General features: G+C 28.0%; 1 protein-coding gene across 1 annotated transcript; it reads left to right on the top strand.

The window, feature by feature from the left end:
• Nucleotides 1-13292: 13292 nt before the first annotated feature.
• PERK1 (proline extensin-like receptor kinase 1) lies at nucleotides 13293-17207 on the top strand. The gene is made up of 8 exons (XM_028068537.2): nucleotides 13293-14081; nucleotides 14576-15112; nucleotides 15256-15342; nucleotides 15434-15504; nucleotides 15667-15743; nucleotides 16114-16261; nucleotides 16399-16560; nucleotides 16693-17207. The coding sequence occupies exons 1-8, from the start codon at nucleotides 13463-13465 to the stop codon at nucleotides 17005-17007; spliced, it is 2016 nt and encodes a 671-aa protein (XP_027924338.2). The 5' UTR covers nucleotides 13293-13462; the 3' UTR covers nucleotides 17008-17207.
• Nucleotides 17208-18108: the final 901 nt, after the last annotated feature.

Here is an 18108-nt window from a genome sequence, read left to right as displayed (position 1 = left end):
TTTTGAAGCCTTAAAAATATGGAAGGATGATTCTGAATAAATTGTATGAGTACATAATTGAGATTTAAATAGGTTTTAAATAAAAATATGTTTACATTGAAATGAATCTCTACATATTATTCTTTTCTTTTCATTTTTTTTCTCCTTTGTATTTTTTTGCTGTGAATCTTTTATTTTGATAAATAGTTGATTATTATATGGTGATAATATAATCATATTGAACTAACATATATAAACAAAAAGTAAAACTTTTAATTCTGAAATTAGAGAAAAAAATTCACAAATAAATAAAAAATCTTTAAATATGTATATAAGAGGGTAAAACATATTTAAAGAGTTCCCTGATAAGTAATTTATAAAAAAAAAAATAGAATTTTATTATGTTACCTTTTTCATATTTTTATAAAGCTATTGTTAAATAAATATCTAATAAAAATATCTTATTATACACGTTTAAACACTTTTGTTCTTTTACATCATTTTTTTATAAAGTTATTGTTAAAGAAATATCTAATAAAAATATCTCAATATACACGTTTCAACACTTTTGTTCTTCTACATCTTTTTCTAGCAAAAGGAAAGAAAAAAAAATAAAATCATTTAATGAATATTTTAACAAATTTCATTTTTAAACTAAAAAATAGAAGTAGTTGAGAGATTATTTCTCAATTTTTTTTTTCTTGTCTATAGTTTAAAATCCAATAAAATTTTAATGTTTTTGAATATTACATTATTCTTTTTCAACTTTTAAAAGCTTAACACAATACTATAAATATTATTCTCTCACAATAAAATTTACCATATTTTTTATTGAATATTATAAAATATATTTTCAATGCTTACAAATTTCAAGCACCACGAAAAAGATAACTCTTTTAACTTATTTTTAAAATTACAATTACACATATCTTACAATATTAAAAACTCCATTTAAGGATTACATTTTAAAAAAAGCCAAATTATTTTAAACGTCATAGAAAATAAAATACTCGAAATACTTGTTTATTCAATTAAAAAAACGTGACATTTTTTTCTTAGGAAAGAAAAATGACTAACTTATTCAACTTTTTGACAAAAGAAAGTGATTTAAAAGGTTTGCAATTTGGTGCTTGAATAGCTGGCTCAAGGGCCCTCTCTCAAGTAAAGTAACTTTACATTGTGTACAGTTTTTTTACTTTTTGTTTTTTAAGTTTCAAAATTGAAAATTTTAATTATGTAAATATCTCATCTTTTATTCATATAAATAAAAATGATATCACATTCATATAATAGCATATTTTTAATGTGACGAAACAAAATTTAATAATATTACGTTATTATCATTATTTTTTTTTTCATTTAACACTTGAAATACTAATAAATTAGATAAAGGAAAAAACTAATAGTTTGACCGGTGTAATCCTTAATTTTCAACTTTCATTATGATTAAATAAATAAATATTTTTTTCTTTTAGTGTATTTTTTTTTTCATTATTAATCCTTTCTGTATAAGACATTTTTATTGACATAAACACTCATAATTTAACATACTATGCTCGCATTATCACCGCAACAATATTTTGCTAATGTGATGTCTAATGACATAATCAAATTTACCTTTTCTTTTAAGGAAATTGAGAAGATTTAAAACTTACAGATAAAATTGACTTCTTATTTTTTCAGAAAAAGAAAACAAATTAAGTTTAGTTTCAATTTCAAATGTTTTAGAAGTTACTATTCAAAATTCTCATATTACATAAAATTTTTTTTATAAATTTATTAAAAAAATTTGCAAGAAAAAATTTTTTTCTAGTTATTTTTTCTAATAATTTTAGTTAGCAGGTAATTTTTTTGTAGTTAATTATTTTTTACAAAATTATAGAATTCGTAAGTATTTTCTACAAAATTTGTTGCGAAAAGTATTTACATAAAATATTTTAAAAAAAATTGACAGCAATTTTCTGTAATTTTTTTTTCATAACAAAATTTATAAGTATTTTCTAAAAAAAATTCAAAACAAAATTAACAAAAATTATGAATTTTTTAATAGTGAGTATGAAAGGAGAATATATATATATATATATATATATATATATATAAACAATTAATATAAAATTTGTGTACGTATAATAATAAAAAAAATTTACTTTCTTCATGTAATTTGAGACTTGAAATGACTATAGAAAACTAGTTGAAGTGTAAAAATGGCACGTGGCATTTGGCATGAAATTGACACAACATAGACACACAAGTGAGTCATGTGTATGACTGAAAAATGCGTTCTGCCAAATTCCGCTAATCACTGCTCACTTCCTTTCCCTCGTCAGTCTTATTTAGATCAGTTTATCAAACACTTTTGTTGGAAGTACACAAAATCAACAATAATAGTATAAACAAATAAATAAATAAATAATTTTCACTTTCCACTTTTAAGTTTAAATAAATTTGACCTTAAAAATCCAATTGAACTTTAAAAACTAGTTTAATAACCAAGGATTTTCAAAAATAATTAAAACCCTCATTTCTTTTAGTTTTCAATTAAGAAAAACCCTAAACCCTAAACCCTAAACCCTAAACCCTAAGCATCAATTGAAATTTAATTTTTTATATATAATTACAAACTAATAAATAAAAATTACATCTACTTATATATATAATTATCCACTTATATATAATTATAAATTGATCTTATCTCTCTAATTGATGTAAATTTTTAGCCCTTATTTTTACATCCAAACATATATATTTTGTAGGTGAGGTTAGAAATTAATAGGAAGTTTAATAACGAATGGATATCGAGTAAAATAATAGAATCAATAAATATCAAATTTCATCACCTATCACTAAATTAACTTATAGATGAAGATTACACATATTTATATATTGTATTTATATGTTGTAAATTTACATTATGGTAGAAAGTGAAGACTTAAATATGAAATTGGTGAGTGAATCCTATCTGTTAAAATCAGGCATCACATTCACATTGGTAGTATATATTCAGAATAAATATGCATATGTAGCTTAAAAGCATGATACAAAAATGGATACCCTGGCTATGGTTGGAGCACTTCATGAAATGACAACAATATTGTCTTGGCATTGGCATATATGCCAGCCTCATACACTGCAGAAGCCAAATAAATAAATGAATAAAATTTGTAAGGAAGATAGTCAAAGTAAAAAGAAAGCTAAAAATAAAGATATTTTTTCACGTTCACCCCAACGTGCTCAACAACAAACAAAAACCCTTATCTAATAAATAAAGGAAAGAAGAAAAAGAAAGGGAAGAGTCTAAAATATAGAAGACAGACATTCGTTTATAATATATAAATACATGTTGTACCTCGTTGAACTTGGTTTTGTTTCAAATTTAGTGGCCCCACTGTGTTTCTGTGGACATAGAAAATGTTATTAGGGTTACCCAAGAAGACATGGAAAGTATTCTTCGGATAAGCATGATCCATGTAGGGTTACCATGAACTCAGTGGTGGACCTGTGATGTTACTTTCTTTCTTTCATTCATACACTTGCTTTCAGCTTAAACTCAATTTCAAATGGTGTCTTCACTCAAATCAAGAATTTTACAATGTAATCTGTATAAATTTGAATTTGGATTCTCTGCTGATATTTTTGTGTTATTTTTATACTATTTTTGTGCTAATTTTCTACTATATCTTTATAATACATTGATTATCATTAATTTTGACATTTTAAAATATATTAAAAGAATATTTAAAATATTAATACAATATATTTTTAATGCTCAACAGAGAATAATACCAAAAAATCAATAGAGAATATGGATTCGTATAAATTTGTTATACAAAAATATTGTTAGTAATGCTTTTCTTAAATTTTAAAAAATATGTAGGCATGATATATTTAGGTTTTTAAAAGTTTAAAACCAAATTATTCCATTGATATAAAAGTATAGAATGAAATAATTAAACAGTTAAAAACATATAATTAAACCTTAAAATAACTACGGATTTCTCTATAAATTTCTGTAATGGATGCGTATACAATAAAAAAAAATGTACGATATCATTACTAAAAATTCTCATATTACATAAGAATGTTTTTGCAAATTTATTAAAAGATTTGCAAGAAAAGACTTTTTTTACTATTTTTTCTAAAAATTTTAATCGGCATGTAATTATTTCGTGGGTAATTATTTCTTACAAAATTATAACATTCGCAAGTATATCTTATAAAATTTGTTACGAATAGTGTTTTATATAAAATATTTTTCAAAAAAATTTGCAGTAATTTTCTATAATTTTTTTTTCATAACAAAATTTAAAAGTATTTCTTAAAAAAAAAATTCAAAACAAAATTAACAGAAAATAGGAGTTTATACGAGTTTTTTAGTAATGGATACACCATAAAATACCTTGGTTGTGACATTAGCTTACTTTTGTTTTTTTATGGTTAAAGTAGTTATTTTTTTTATTATAATACACCTAGTTGCTAGCTATAGATAATACATATTCAAAGGTTCTCTTTTTGGAGTGGGAAATATCTGTGTCAATTATTATTGAGATTCTAAATTTACTAAGCACCAAGAGGAAGAAGTGAAGTGTGAAGAACAAAGAATTTATGTTTCCTTTCCCATACTGTGGCTAATGCTTTCATGTCAACCACATATCTTAATATAAAAGATAAAGACATCAAATGTTGGAATTTTTCTTTTTTTTTTTTTAAATACGAGAAAGATTTACCACCTATAAAGTAGTATGAATTTTTCATATAAAGATTTCACACCTCATTCAACATAAAATATTAATTCAGACTAAATTTTGTTAATCTTATTTTTCATTTTTTTTTAATTTTCACTCAATTGTTTAACTGATATTAAAATTGCTAAACAAATATCCTAATGATGACTTAAAAACTTCATCCTTTATGAGGCAATAGAATTATGGATCCAACAGTTATTTTAGAATATATATATATATTTATTTATTTGTATAATTTTTTTTTCATAATATGTTTTAACAACGGTTTTAGATATGCGAAAACAAAATACAGTAAAAATTTATAAGCATATTATGAGATATGTAATTTAGATATGGATCCAACATAAAACTTTTTTTAACAACGGTTTTGCAAATATAACTTCTTTATGACAGTTAATTTAGACCTGTTGTTTTAAAATAAAAATTTTAAAAAAATGTAATATAAGATATTAATTTTGATAACTCATATTTAATACAATTTTTTTAAAATATTTTTATTTTGTTTTTTATATTTGTATTCATTTTATCTTTAAATTTATTATAAATTTATAATACAGATTCATAATCCAAATAAAGTTTGTTCAATCTGTAATATTATTTATTAAATATACATAATCTTTAGTACGTAAAAATTTGATTTCGCATATAACTTTATTTGATACGCGAGCAAATAATAATATAAGTTTAAGAAATAACTCTAAGCATAGATAAACCCTTAATTTAATATATTTAATATTACATATTTATATACAATTAAGTAATTAGGTGAGACCTTTATTTTTGTAAAACCTAGTTTAAATAATTACTCTTTAACTTACTATATACATGTTCAAACGTTCATAACTTTAATTACCATGCCTACATATATGATATGAGGCATTATATAGCAATCAATAGTTTATTTCAGAAAATTAAACTTAGAACTAAAAAAGATATAACATTAATTTCATTGATATCTTGCCACACTATGTTAGTTAATCACGAATATCAGAAGATTTAATTAATTACGTTGACCTAAATGTTTATTATGTTTGAACCAATAATAAATAACGAATTTCCTTAGGGTTTACTCTCTCTCTCCCTCTCTTCTATTTTCCAGCTTCAATCTCCATTATTTTACGAAAAGCTAGGGCATATAGTTGGAATACATGGAATTTAATTTCTAATTGCTTAGAATTTTGAATAAATTTGGGGAAAAAATGAGAAAAAAATATAATAATAAATAGAAAGTTGACGTTTTGTATTTTGGTATTGATAATCCACGATGAAGAATAATTAAACCATTGAACAAACTAAAAGAATAAAGAAACAAATTAAAACAAAAATGGTTGAGCATAACATATTGGGTCCATATAGAGTCAAAATCAGACGAATGTCACGGCACAAATTATGAGAGAGGTTGGAACCTAAAATATAATAATTCACTCCCCATGTGGCAATGTGATTCTATGCTTAGTTTATTTATTTAATTTTTTTTTCTTCTTTTTATATATTATAAATATATTTGAATAAAGGTAATTCCACTGAAATTGAATATAATAATCGACTAAACTAAATAAAGTTTATAATGTTATATGTTGGTGTGAATATGCTTATCTAAGAACAAAGGAAAGTGGAAAAAGAAATGGCATATGAATCTGAGTACCATTCCCATCTTAAATAAGAGAGCAACACAGCAGAAAATGACAGAAGAAAATTCAGCAAAAAATAAAAATAAAAATTGTTGGTATTTATATGTTATTTAATCACTTTTATTAGTATTTAACTTTTCTCTGTGTTTCATTTTATTATATCTAATAACTAATGCAACTACCATGGAAAAAAAAAGCAAGGTTCCCAACCTGTCAGACATGAAATGCCACACTGTCGGGAACATTTTTCTCTCAAATTCCGTATGTTCGATTTTAATGCGAACCTAATTTTTTTATTATATGAGTACGTGAAATATTTAAATTATAGGTAATAATAATATCACAAAACTACACTATAAATAGATTTCGGTCTTACTTTTTTTTTTTTGCAAGTTTATACCTTTCCCATAAGATCAATAAATCGATAGTTCCAATGTATTGAATTAAGATTTTAATTTGAACATTATAGATATGTGTATAGTGGAGAGCGGATAATTTATAACAATATATAAAAAAATTTCTGTTTTTTTTCCATATATCAAAATATCAATTTTATCCTTTAAAATATAATTATTTATTAAATTTTTGTAAATTGACTATTATTTTTATAAACTTTTTTTATAAAATTATCTTTTTTTACTCTTATCTTTTTCTTTATTTATCAACAGTTATTTTCTCATATTTTCTAATATATTTTACTCTATTTTTAATAAATATAATTTTATTTATATATTAACTTTAAAATATTACATTATTATCACCTACTAATATAATATCACGTATAATAAAAAATGCGGCGTACACACAGGTGCGATAAAGTTCGTATACACGCTAGTGTTAGTAATGTAGGATAAACATTAATATTATTGTTAAGTATGGATTATTATCATAATTATCTACAAGTGAATATATCATGTAGATACACTATTTATTAGAAGGATTAAATTAAGTTTTTTAATTTTTTTTTATCAAAAGTTTAAGAACGACAACTATATTAAATTAAATTATTTTTTACTTTCTATGTTTCACATCTTTTTTATTTATATCCTAATTAATATTTGAATTTTAAATTAAACTTTATAAAAAAGTTAATCTTTCACATATATTACATCACTACGATTAAAATTATGTATTGTTCTCACAAAATTTGATTTTTCGTTTGTTTTGCTTTTGTTTTCGGTTGTCGATTTATTTACGGAAACACTTCATTGCTCAAGTTAATATTTAATCGAGTTTGTTCTCACAAATATAGTGTCAATAGGTTTAAAATTAACCTATTTATATTGTTTCTAGTTAGATCTAGTAATATTCATATCATTATAATAAGTTAGGTCTAAATATAACTTAATAGTAATTTAATATATTTTATCTTTAATTTTTAGGCGGCTTGTCCTATTTGTATTCTTAATAACTAAGATATATTTTTCTATAATTTTCTTTTTCAAGAAGTTTATAAAAGAAAAAAAGTGATTGATAAATTAAAAAAGAAAAACACACACATTGTTCCTATCGTATCCAATAATTTTACATTATTTGAAGTCGAAATCTAAAATGATTTAAATACTTCTTTCTAATTCTATCTATGGAAACATTTTTTAAAGACAAAACTATGATGAAACACATGCTTTAAAATAGACAATAACTTGAATGAAAGGTGATTAACCCTAACAATGTTTTGAGATTGAAATATTTTAAAAATAAAATTGTGACGGAATTGACTCTAATGATATTATTAGATATTTTTTTTAATGTAAATGTGCTTATCATTTTGACATATTGATTTATTTATAATATATATATATATATATATATATATATTATACTAAAATTAAAATTAATTTGATTAGTATAACTTAATTTAAAAAACTTATATAGTTATTTTTTTTAAATTAAATTTATTTACTAAACACATTCAAAGAACCCCATATAAATTTGTTTAAAATGGTTCCAAAAAAAAAAATTAATAAGGTTTAGTGGTAAAAAGAAATACATTTGTCTATAATAAAGAAAAAACTAATTTTGTGAGAAATGAACCTGGATAATTATTATATGATTGTCCTCACACGTTGCTTTCTTGATATTTAAACTAAGTTTGATCTTTTAGAAAATATTAATTTTATTAATGTCTTGCAAGCTTTAAGCAAAGTAGAGAAAATCCAAAATTATTATGGTGTTGTTTGGCAGAAGCGAAGTTCAAGTTGAAACCTCCCTATATAACATTTGCTACATTTCTAGAAATCTCATGTGTTATTAATTAATTGGTGTCTCAGAAGCATAACAAAAGGGAAAATTTCAAAGTCAAACAAAACATATTCTCAAATCCCAATTCCTCATAAGCCTGCAAAATTTTATTTGAATAATATGCATTTTCCACTCACCAACAGCACATAGACAGAGAGTGTTTTTTCTTTTTCTTCTCTTCTTGTTATTCTCTTCAAAATATTACAAATGGATTAATTCTAACCTTTGCATCAGATTTTTTTCTCATACAATCGTTGTCAATCTATTTCTTTCGTCAACTTAATTACCATCTTTAACTCCGTTGATTATTTTTTCTGTTTATAAAAGACAAAATTTTCACATTAATGTAAAAATAAAATATTAAATCGGTATGAAACGTATATTAAATCAATTTCGAAACTGATATAATATAAGTCGATATAATATATTCGTTAATTATTAAATCAATAAAAAACAATAATTTAATGTAAATCGTTAAATCGATTCCTGTATTACCGATCTAATATGTCTGACCTTTAATATAACTAGTGCTACCACCTTTTAACATTTTTTCTGGAAAAATCTCACTGTTATGCGAATCGGTGCCGGACAGATTTAATAATGATTTTTTTTTCTGCTGTTTCTATTTATCTGTCAATGTCAAATGCTTGTCTTTTTCTTTGTTTCGAATTAAGGAAGAGTAAAAACTATCTTTAAAATAAGTAAAATTCACTTATTTGTAAAGTAAAAGAAATATTATTTTTTGAAGTTTAAATTGAAGAAAATAATAGAAGTTCAACAAAAATATTTTTTTCCTTCTCATTCAAACTTGTCTATATTATCCATACCAAAAAACTAGCCTATCCGTTATACAACTAAAAGTGTGTTTTCCTTATATATTTGCTAAAGACAGTTTTAAACTAAATAGTTATTGTTTTTGAAAGATACAAAATATCAAAGTAAGCATTATATTACATCTTTTCTTATATATATTTTTTTAAAAAGTTAAATATGTTTTTGAATTTTTAATTTTTAGTGAAAATTGAAATTAATTTATCTTTAAAATTTTGGTTCAATTCAATCCTTCAACTTTAAAAATAAGTTATTTGATTATTTTAACCAAATTTTGTTAAGTTTATTTGACATTTTAAATTCTTTTTTTAGCTAATATTGAGGCAGAAATATATCAAATTATGCAAAATAATTCAAATGCTATCATGAAACACATTTAAAAGTCAAATAAATTTAACAAATCTTGATTAAAATGCTAAATTCATATATTTCTAAAGTTGAGAAACTAAATTAGGTCCAAATTTAAAAAATAACTAATTTCAATTTTTACAAAAAATTAAAATTAAAGAAAAAAACATATTTAAACTTTTTTAATTATATATTACACAAAATTATTGGTTATGAAAAAAATCAGCTATTGATTGTTTTGTTTAACTATATTAGTCAAAAGACTACTTATTTCAACTTTATTACAACTAATCATTAATTCAAACTAAATAAATAAGAGAAATAAGATTCAACATTAATATAAAGAAAAAAATTAATATAACTATTTTAAAAGTTAATATTCGTTGAAAGTATATTATTTTAGATTGTTAACTAACTAGTTCATAAAGAATATATATATATATATATATATATATATATTAAATTTGACCCTATTAAAAAGAAAAGATAAAGTTTGATAAAAAAAAGACTTCCCGTCTATTTATATTAAGTTTGACCTTATTAATTAAAATACTAATTATTTCAACTTTATGTAATAATTGCAAGAATGAAAAATGCAGAATACTGGTATTGACAGGTTTAGCAATTATTATGCATAATGTGGGCTTTTATAATCTTATTTCTAATCTAATTTACTTATATGAAAAAGAAAATATAGTTAATAAAACAAAAAAAAAAAATCACTGTTTATATAAAATGTAAAAGAATTAAATCATTCCCAAATCGGTGTATTTAGGAAGCAGAAAAGGTTTACAGTTACGACATTCACTTATTTAACTCTAACTATTTTATTATATTTGGGTAAAATATATGTATTATTAGTTTGTCTAAAAAAATATTTTTTAATTTAAATTTTCTATGTTTGTAAATTTTATTTTTTTCCATATGCATTTGTTTATTTGATAATTTAATTTGATCGACATTTTCTATCACAACTTTATGAGTATACGGTATATAATTAAAAGAACACTGTTATGTATTCAATATTAAGTATGATAACATTTTCCAATTTGACTTCAAAATAACTAATTTACGAAATCTTAATGTAATCTCAATTCATGTTCAAACTGATTTTATCATCTTTTATCATAATAAATTATTCTTAAATTCAAGCAACTTCAATCACCATGTACATATCATCAACATTATTATTCTTATCACATTATATTAAATTCGCAATAAATAGTATTAAAATAATTCACGGACAAAAGTAAATGCAAGAGACACTATATTTTGTCATGTAGTAATCTGTTTTTTACTACAAAGTAGAGTGTTTAATTTACATACACATTCCAAATAATTTGTACATCAAGTTATTAATTATATTTTAATTTGAATATGAAAATATACCTTACGCAAAAAAAAAAAGTGTCATGAATAATTAAAAAATGATACAAAATAATATTGAATTATTTGTCATTCTTCTGCTTAGTCTTCCAACCAAGATAACATTATAATTTTTTGGGTTAAATATGTTTTTTCCCCTTAACTTTCACTAAATTTCGGAATTAGTCCATTTTGAAATTTTTGACCAATTTAGTCATTCATCTTTCGAAATACGTGAATTTAGTTATTTTAATCAAATTTGGTTAAGTTTATTTGACATTTCAAACGCGTTTCATAATATTATTTGACTTAACATTAAAGCAAAAATGTGTCAAATAGTATAAACAACTCAAATACAATCCTGAAATGCATACGAAACATCAAATAAACATAACAAAATTTGATTAGAAGGACTAAATTCACATATTTCGAAAGATAAATTACTAAATTGGTCCAAAGTTTCGAAATGAACTAGTTCAAAAATTCACTAAAAATTAAATGATCAAAAATATATTTAACCCTAATTTTTTTCTCTATTTTATTTTTATCTCATTATGTTATGCTTTATGTCACACAAAGATTTTGTATAAATATAATTTATGTTGTTTTTATTTTTTATTTTTTGAATGAATATGTCCATGTCTTGTTGCGTTGTGCGATAGTGTAATCCAGCTGCTTATTTAACTCTTACTTAGAGTAACAGCTACTATAAATATTAATTAAAAAAACTTTACTCTTTCTGCAAAATGGGTTACCTAATGTTTGACTCGGTTGCAATTAACCAATCATAAAAGGATAACCCTATAATAAAATCAAATTTAAACAACTAGTTTTCACATTCAAAATTTTATTCATTAATTATATAAGTTTAGTAAACAAGTGGTTTATTCTCAAATTCTATAAATCTAAAATAAACAGTATTTGAAGAAGAATATCTAATTTATTTTTGTCCAATTTCTCCACCGTGTTAACTAGTGTTGGTGAATAATTAACATTACTAGCTTGATTACAAAAAAACGATTAATATGAAGCACTGAATTTGTTGAGAATTCAAATTCGAATTGAAACTGTAGTGTGTTGATCTTTATTAATATTGGTAAGTAGTATTAATTGCTAATATCTTTTAATTAGTAATTAAAATGGGAAGGAAAATTAATGCTAAACTCGATGCGCACGTTAATACCATTAATTAAGTTCATAACTCTGTAAGAAATTATCGTTAGTGTGGAACAGGACAATTTTCTCAATCTTCTTCGATTTCATGGCTCAAGGCCTGTAATTACGGCGTTAACTAATAAACACGTTACGGGTTTTATTTCAACACTTTATTCTTATTTTATTTTCTAAGTTCATTTTGACATTTCTTAAAAGTAAAATTATAACAAAACTTCAAATTTTAAAATAGACAATAATTAATAATATTATTTGAAAATATATCACCGTCTGCTGGAACGGAAAACGGGAAGAGGTTTTCTCATTTGGTAGCTATTTTTAATATTTTATTTATGAGTTCGCTTTTTGCAGCGGAGAGTGTGCTTAACGGTTGAATACCGAATTCAAACGTACCTTAGTTTATTTATTTAATAAAAAGTTGATTTTGTTGATTATGATATTTGAGTCTGCAATTTTCATGTGCTGGACTTTGTCTTCTTCTTCACGACTTTACGTAGGACTGGGAACACGGTTACACCCATACGTTAAGCTTTAAATATTAACTATTAAATATTTAATTAATTTTTTTTTTCTTAACAAAATTAACGCCATTCTTCTAACTATCGACGCGTAGAAAACCCAATAACTGGTTTTGTTATTATATATCGGACGTGATTTATTTTGGCCAATAAAAAAAAACTAATTACAAACGAAAATGCAAACAATAAACAAATTCCAGAAAACAAAAATGATATGTTACCCTAATTAAATTAATTAATTAATTAAGTGTAAGAAGAAGGTGTCCGCGGCGCATTCGTGTGGGGCCATGCTACCCGTTTGTCTTCGCTGGTTGGCTCAACCAATAAGTTTAAATTAATAGTAAAAATAAATAATAATAAAAAAAAATAAGAAAGAGAAAAAACAGTGACAGTGAGACTGAGGAACAGCTTCAAAGGTGATAGGTGAGAAAGAGAATCCACGGTTTTTTCAGATAAAACGCTTTCTTACTTCGACGCAAACCATTCTTCGTTGTCTCCTTTTTTTTCTCTCTCTCTAAACCGTTTTAGAGAGAGTCACATAAGTATAAACCTTAATCTTTTCGACCTTAATCCTTGCTAAGCTTCTCTCTGTGTTTCGATCTCAATTTTTTTTATTCTGTAGCTGTTCTCAACAATGTCAACAGCCCCAGCGCCGTCTTCGCCGCCGTCCAACAGCACCGCACCTCCGCCGTCCACCCCGTCTGCACCACCGCCCGCCACACCTTCCGCGCCTCCTCCTGCCACTCCGTCGTCACCTCCACCTTCACCTCCGTCGTCTCCGCCCCCAGCGACTCCCTCCGCCCCTCCGCCGGCGACACCTTCTTCGCCACCTCCGTCGACTCCCTCGACTCCGTCTGCTCCTCCACCGTCTACTCCTTCGACTCCATCCCCGCCGGCAACCACTCCACCGTCGAGTTCTCCTCCCTCGCCTCCCTCTGGTTCTCCTCCCTCGCCGCCGTCGGGGTCTCCACCATCGCCACCTAGTGGCGGCGGTGGAGGCGGCAGCACTCCGAGTCCACCGTCTCGGAGCTCGCCTTCTCCTCCGTCCGGATCGAGTCCAACCACGCCTTCGCCTCCGCCGTCGTCTTCTTCGTCGGGTATTTCGACTGGCGTGGTCGTCGGAATCGCCGTGGGGGCAGTCGCGGTTCTTGTTGTGTTAAGCATTCTCTGCATATGCTGTCGGAAGAAGAAGAGAAGACGCGACGAGGAGTACTATGCTCCGCCGCCGCAGCAACCGCCGCGGGGACCCAAAGGTGAGTGAGCTTTTTGTTTTTGTCATTTTACATTTGATCTATTAATGTTATTGAAAAAGCCTTTCGCGTTTTTCCTGATTTTATTGATTTTAAAGTTTTTGCGTAAATTGTTCTCAAGATGTTCTCAATGTTTAATTCCTTAGTCGATTCTCTTGCCGAATCTTTTTACTTATGGATGCACATTATGAACTATGTAAAACTGATAGCATGTATTTTCTTACAATTTGCTTCTAGTGTTTTTTCTTAGTTGTTAAGGTTTGTTCTAATTGTTGAAAAAAAAATGAATGGTTCCTTACTCTGTCTTCTGGTGATGTTATTAGAGTCTAAGGATAATTACTCAGTTTGTTCAAACTTTTCATTAAAGACTTTCTTTTTTCGTTTAGCTTCTCCAATAGCAGATTTAATATATCACACATATTTCATTCAGAAATTGTTCTTACTCTTGAAGAAAACGATAATTACTTATTTCATGGTGTTCTCTTCATAATTTTTAGATGATTACGGTGGTCCACCGCGTCAATGGCAGCACAATGTTCCTCCTCCGCAAGATCATGTGGTTTCAATGATGCCGCCAAAGCCATCGCCTCCACCGGTTCCGGCTTATGCTGCTCAACCTCCTCCTCCTCCGCTTCCTTTCATCAGCAGCAGTGGTGGGTCTGGATCAAACTATTCGGGTGGCGAACCACTTCCTCCTCCTTCTCCGGGAATTTCATTGGGGTTCTCTAAGAGCACTTTCACCTACGAGGAGTTGGCACGCGCCACCGATGGATTCTCCGATGCGAACCTCCTCGGACAAGGTGGATTCGGATATGTTCACAGAGGAATTCTTCCCAACGGCAAGGAGGTGGCAGTGAAGCAATTGAAGGCTGGAAGCGGGCAAGGGGAGCGTGAGTTCCAGGCTGAGGTTGAGATAATTAGCCGTGTTCATCACAAGCATCTTGTATCTTTGGTTGGATACTGCATCACAGGGTCCCAGAGGTTGCTTGTTTATGAATTTGTTCCCAACAACACATTGGAGTTCCATTTGCATGGTTGGTGCTTCTCATTTTTGCTTCATTTAAAAATTCTCTTTGGTTGGTCCATCTTTTCTGCTGAAAGTTGGCTAAGCACCAACTTCTACCACTTGGATTATGCTTTTCATGGAAGCGGTCTTTCATGGTTGTTTCCACTGCAGGAAGAGGACGACCTACCATGGATTGGCCCACAAGACTAAGAATTGCTTTAGGATCTGCTAAGGGACTCGCGTATCTTCATGAAGATTGTATGTTTTTCACCCATCATTTCTTTTCTTCTGCTGTTGTTAATTTCTTTATGTCAACCTAAATGTTTGTTTTCATTCTATGTACTTTCAGGTCATCCTAAGATCATTCATCGTGATATCAAATCTGCCAACATCCTTCTGGATTTCAAGTTCGAAGCAAAGGTATGTTGTTCTGCTGTATGTCTTTCTCACAACAGTGATAAAACATGTTCATTGTTTACCTGATTTAGTCTAATTGATAAAAGCCATAAAACCCACTTACCTTGTTCACTTTTATAATGTTATTTGCAGTTGGGATTGAATTGCTCTTGATTTTGTTGACAGGTTGCAGATTTCGGTCTTGCTAAGTTTTCTTCTGATGTTAATACTCACGTTTCCACACGAGTGATGGGGACTTTTGGGTAGGGACACACTTTCTTCTTTCTATCTTTTTACGAACCTTGGATGTATAATTATGGAAAGTAGCTTCTGTAATAATCTGTTTTTAATATGGACGAATTAACCTGTTATGCTATTCTTTTATGACACGGGACATGGATAAAGAGAGTACATCATAGCTAAAAAAAATCTCAAACTTTCAACTTTAAAGTGGACTACTTTGCGTCTCTGTGGCATGCCATGTGTGATTGTTGTCAGTTTTCATCGGTCTTATTGCTGTCAAGTGTCAACAGTTTATAAGAAAAACCAAGAACAATAATAATCTGGAACAAATATGTTGTTGTCTGGCGCTACATTTCAATCTCACTGTCGTGCTTCAATTATTACTTGCAGGTATCTTGCTCCAGAATATGCTTCTAGTGGAAAACTCACAGACAAATCAGATGTTTTCTCCTATGGAGTCATGCTACTTGAGTTGATAACTGGAAGGCGACCAGTTGATAAAACTCAAACATTCATGGAGGATAGTTTGGTAGACTGGGTAAGTATTATGGCATTTAACTAAGAAATTCACTGTGTATGTATGTGTACATTTATGAGTTTCTTCGTTGGAGCAGAACATTGTTCTGCAGTTCTGCAGAGTAACTCTTGACTAAATCCATCTTTATCATATCACAGGCTAGGCCTCTGCTCACACGAGCTTTGGAAGAGGATGATTTTGACTCTATTATTGACCCAAGGCTTCAGAATGATTATGAACCAAATGAGATGGCACGAATGGTGGCATGTGCTGCAGCTTGCACACGTCATTCAGCAAAGCGCCGACCAAGGATGAGCCAGGTAAATCGAAGTACTTTTGTTGTCATTTTTCATGTGATGGTCATACATAGGACAGTATGTATGTCTTGCATTGTTGAATTGGCCTAAGATGCGAGAACATGACATGATCCTTGTATTGTGTACCTACTACAGGTTGTGCGTGCTTTGGAAGGAGATGTGTCTCTAGCAGATCTTAACGAAGGAATCAAACCTGGACACAGCACCATGTACAGTTCTCATGAAAGCTCAGATTATGATACTGTACAGTACAGGGAAGACATGAAAAAGTTCAGAAAAATGGCTCTGGAAACTCAGGAATATGGTGCAAGCAGCGAATACAGTGCAGCTACAAGCGAGTATGGTTTAAACCCATCTGGCTCAAGCAGTGAAGCGCAGAGCCGCCAAACCACAAGGGAAATGGAAATGAGAAAGATGAAGAACAGTCAAGGTTTCAGTGGAAGCTCTTGATTATTCTTAGTAACTGTTTATGCCTTTATCTTCTTCTGTATAAATCTATATATCCTTGCCAATGCCACACTTTGATTGCTTTTTACTGACATCTCTCTCCTTACCAATTACTATCATTTTTTTTTCTTTCCCAAATTGATCATCTTTGAATTGTATTTATCAGGGTATACAAAAAATAACACAGGTCCATTCTTTATTTATTTTTTTTCTTTTTCTGGTTATTCAGCTATATAGTGTTGGAAATTGATTCTTGTTTTACAATTTCCATTGTTGCTCGTGTGTCAATTTTTCAGTTTGTTGGTAGTGGGCTGGTTTTGTCAAACCTTTTGTAAGACATTTACTTGCGTGTCTCAAAATGAAAATGTTTTTTTTAACCTTTTACCTAAATTGATTTCTCCCAGAAGACACAATGAGTTGTTTTAGGTCCGTTCAACTGCGCATGTGTCGTGTAGGAACTCTGAGTCAGCCAACAAACGTGGGCACCACAAGTTTAGAGGTTTCGTTTCAAATCATGGTCTCTGTTTAGGAAATTTCAAAAATCGAATTGATTTGGTAAAAGAAAATGATTAATTTAAGACATGGTTAAGAAATTGATCTTTAAACATGGAATACCATTTGCGGAATGGTTAATTTTTCTGAAAAACCTTGGTTTATTGAAGAACTAGTCTTGGTCAGAAAATACCTTAGGTTATAGAGATAATTTAATTGGTATCTTTTGCATCCTAATAAATTGATTAGACCGAGTCATAGGTTGCATGTTTTTTAAAGCCGCCTGTGTTGTTTTTGTCGTTTGGCATGTGGATTGCAAGATTGGTGCATTTTGGATGATGAAAAAGGGTATATATATAGAAACAGCATGGGTTGAATCATTAAACTAAAGATTGAGAGTGCAACAACAAAGTAGGTCATGATTACGTTTGGAGAAAGAAGAGATTTTGGTGGCTCCAAAGAACCCCACACGGTTTCTGCAAAGTCAGCATGCGCATTCTCATCATCAACTTCAAAAGCTTACAAGGATTATGAACTGTCTCAGCGAAAAGGAATCCTATTTTTAAGTGTTTATAGTTAATTTTGGAGTTAAATATGATTTTGGTCTCTTAA

Source organism: Vigna unguiculata, chromosome 4 (assembly GCF_037176805.1).
Source record: "Vigna unguiculata cultivar grain cowpea cultivar isolate G323 ecotype 2 chromosome 4, ASM3717680v1, whole genome shotgun sequence".
In the NCBI taxonomy this organism is placed as follows: Eukaryota; Viridiplantae; Streptophyta; class Magnoliopsida; order Fabales; family Fabaceae; genus Vigna; species Vigna unguiculata.
Note: the sequence above shows the minus strand (reverse complement) of the source record. Positions and strands in the feature narration are given on the sequence as shown.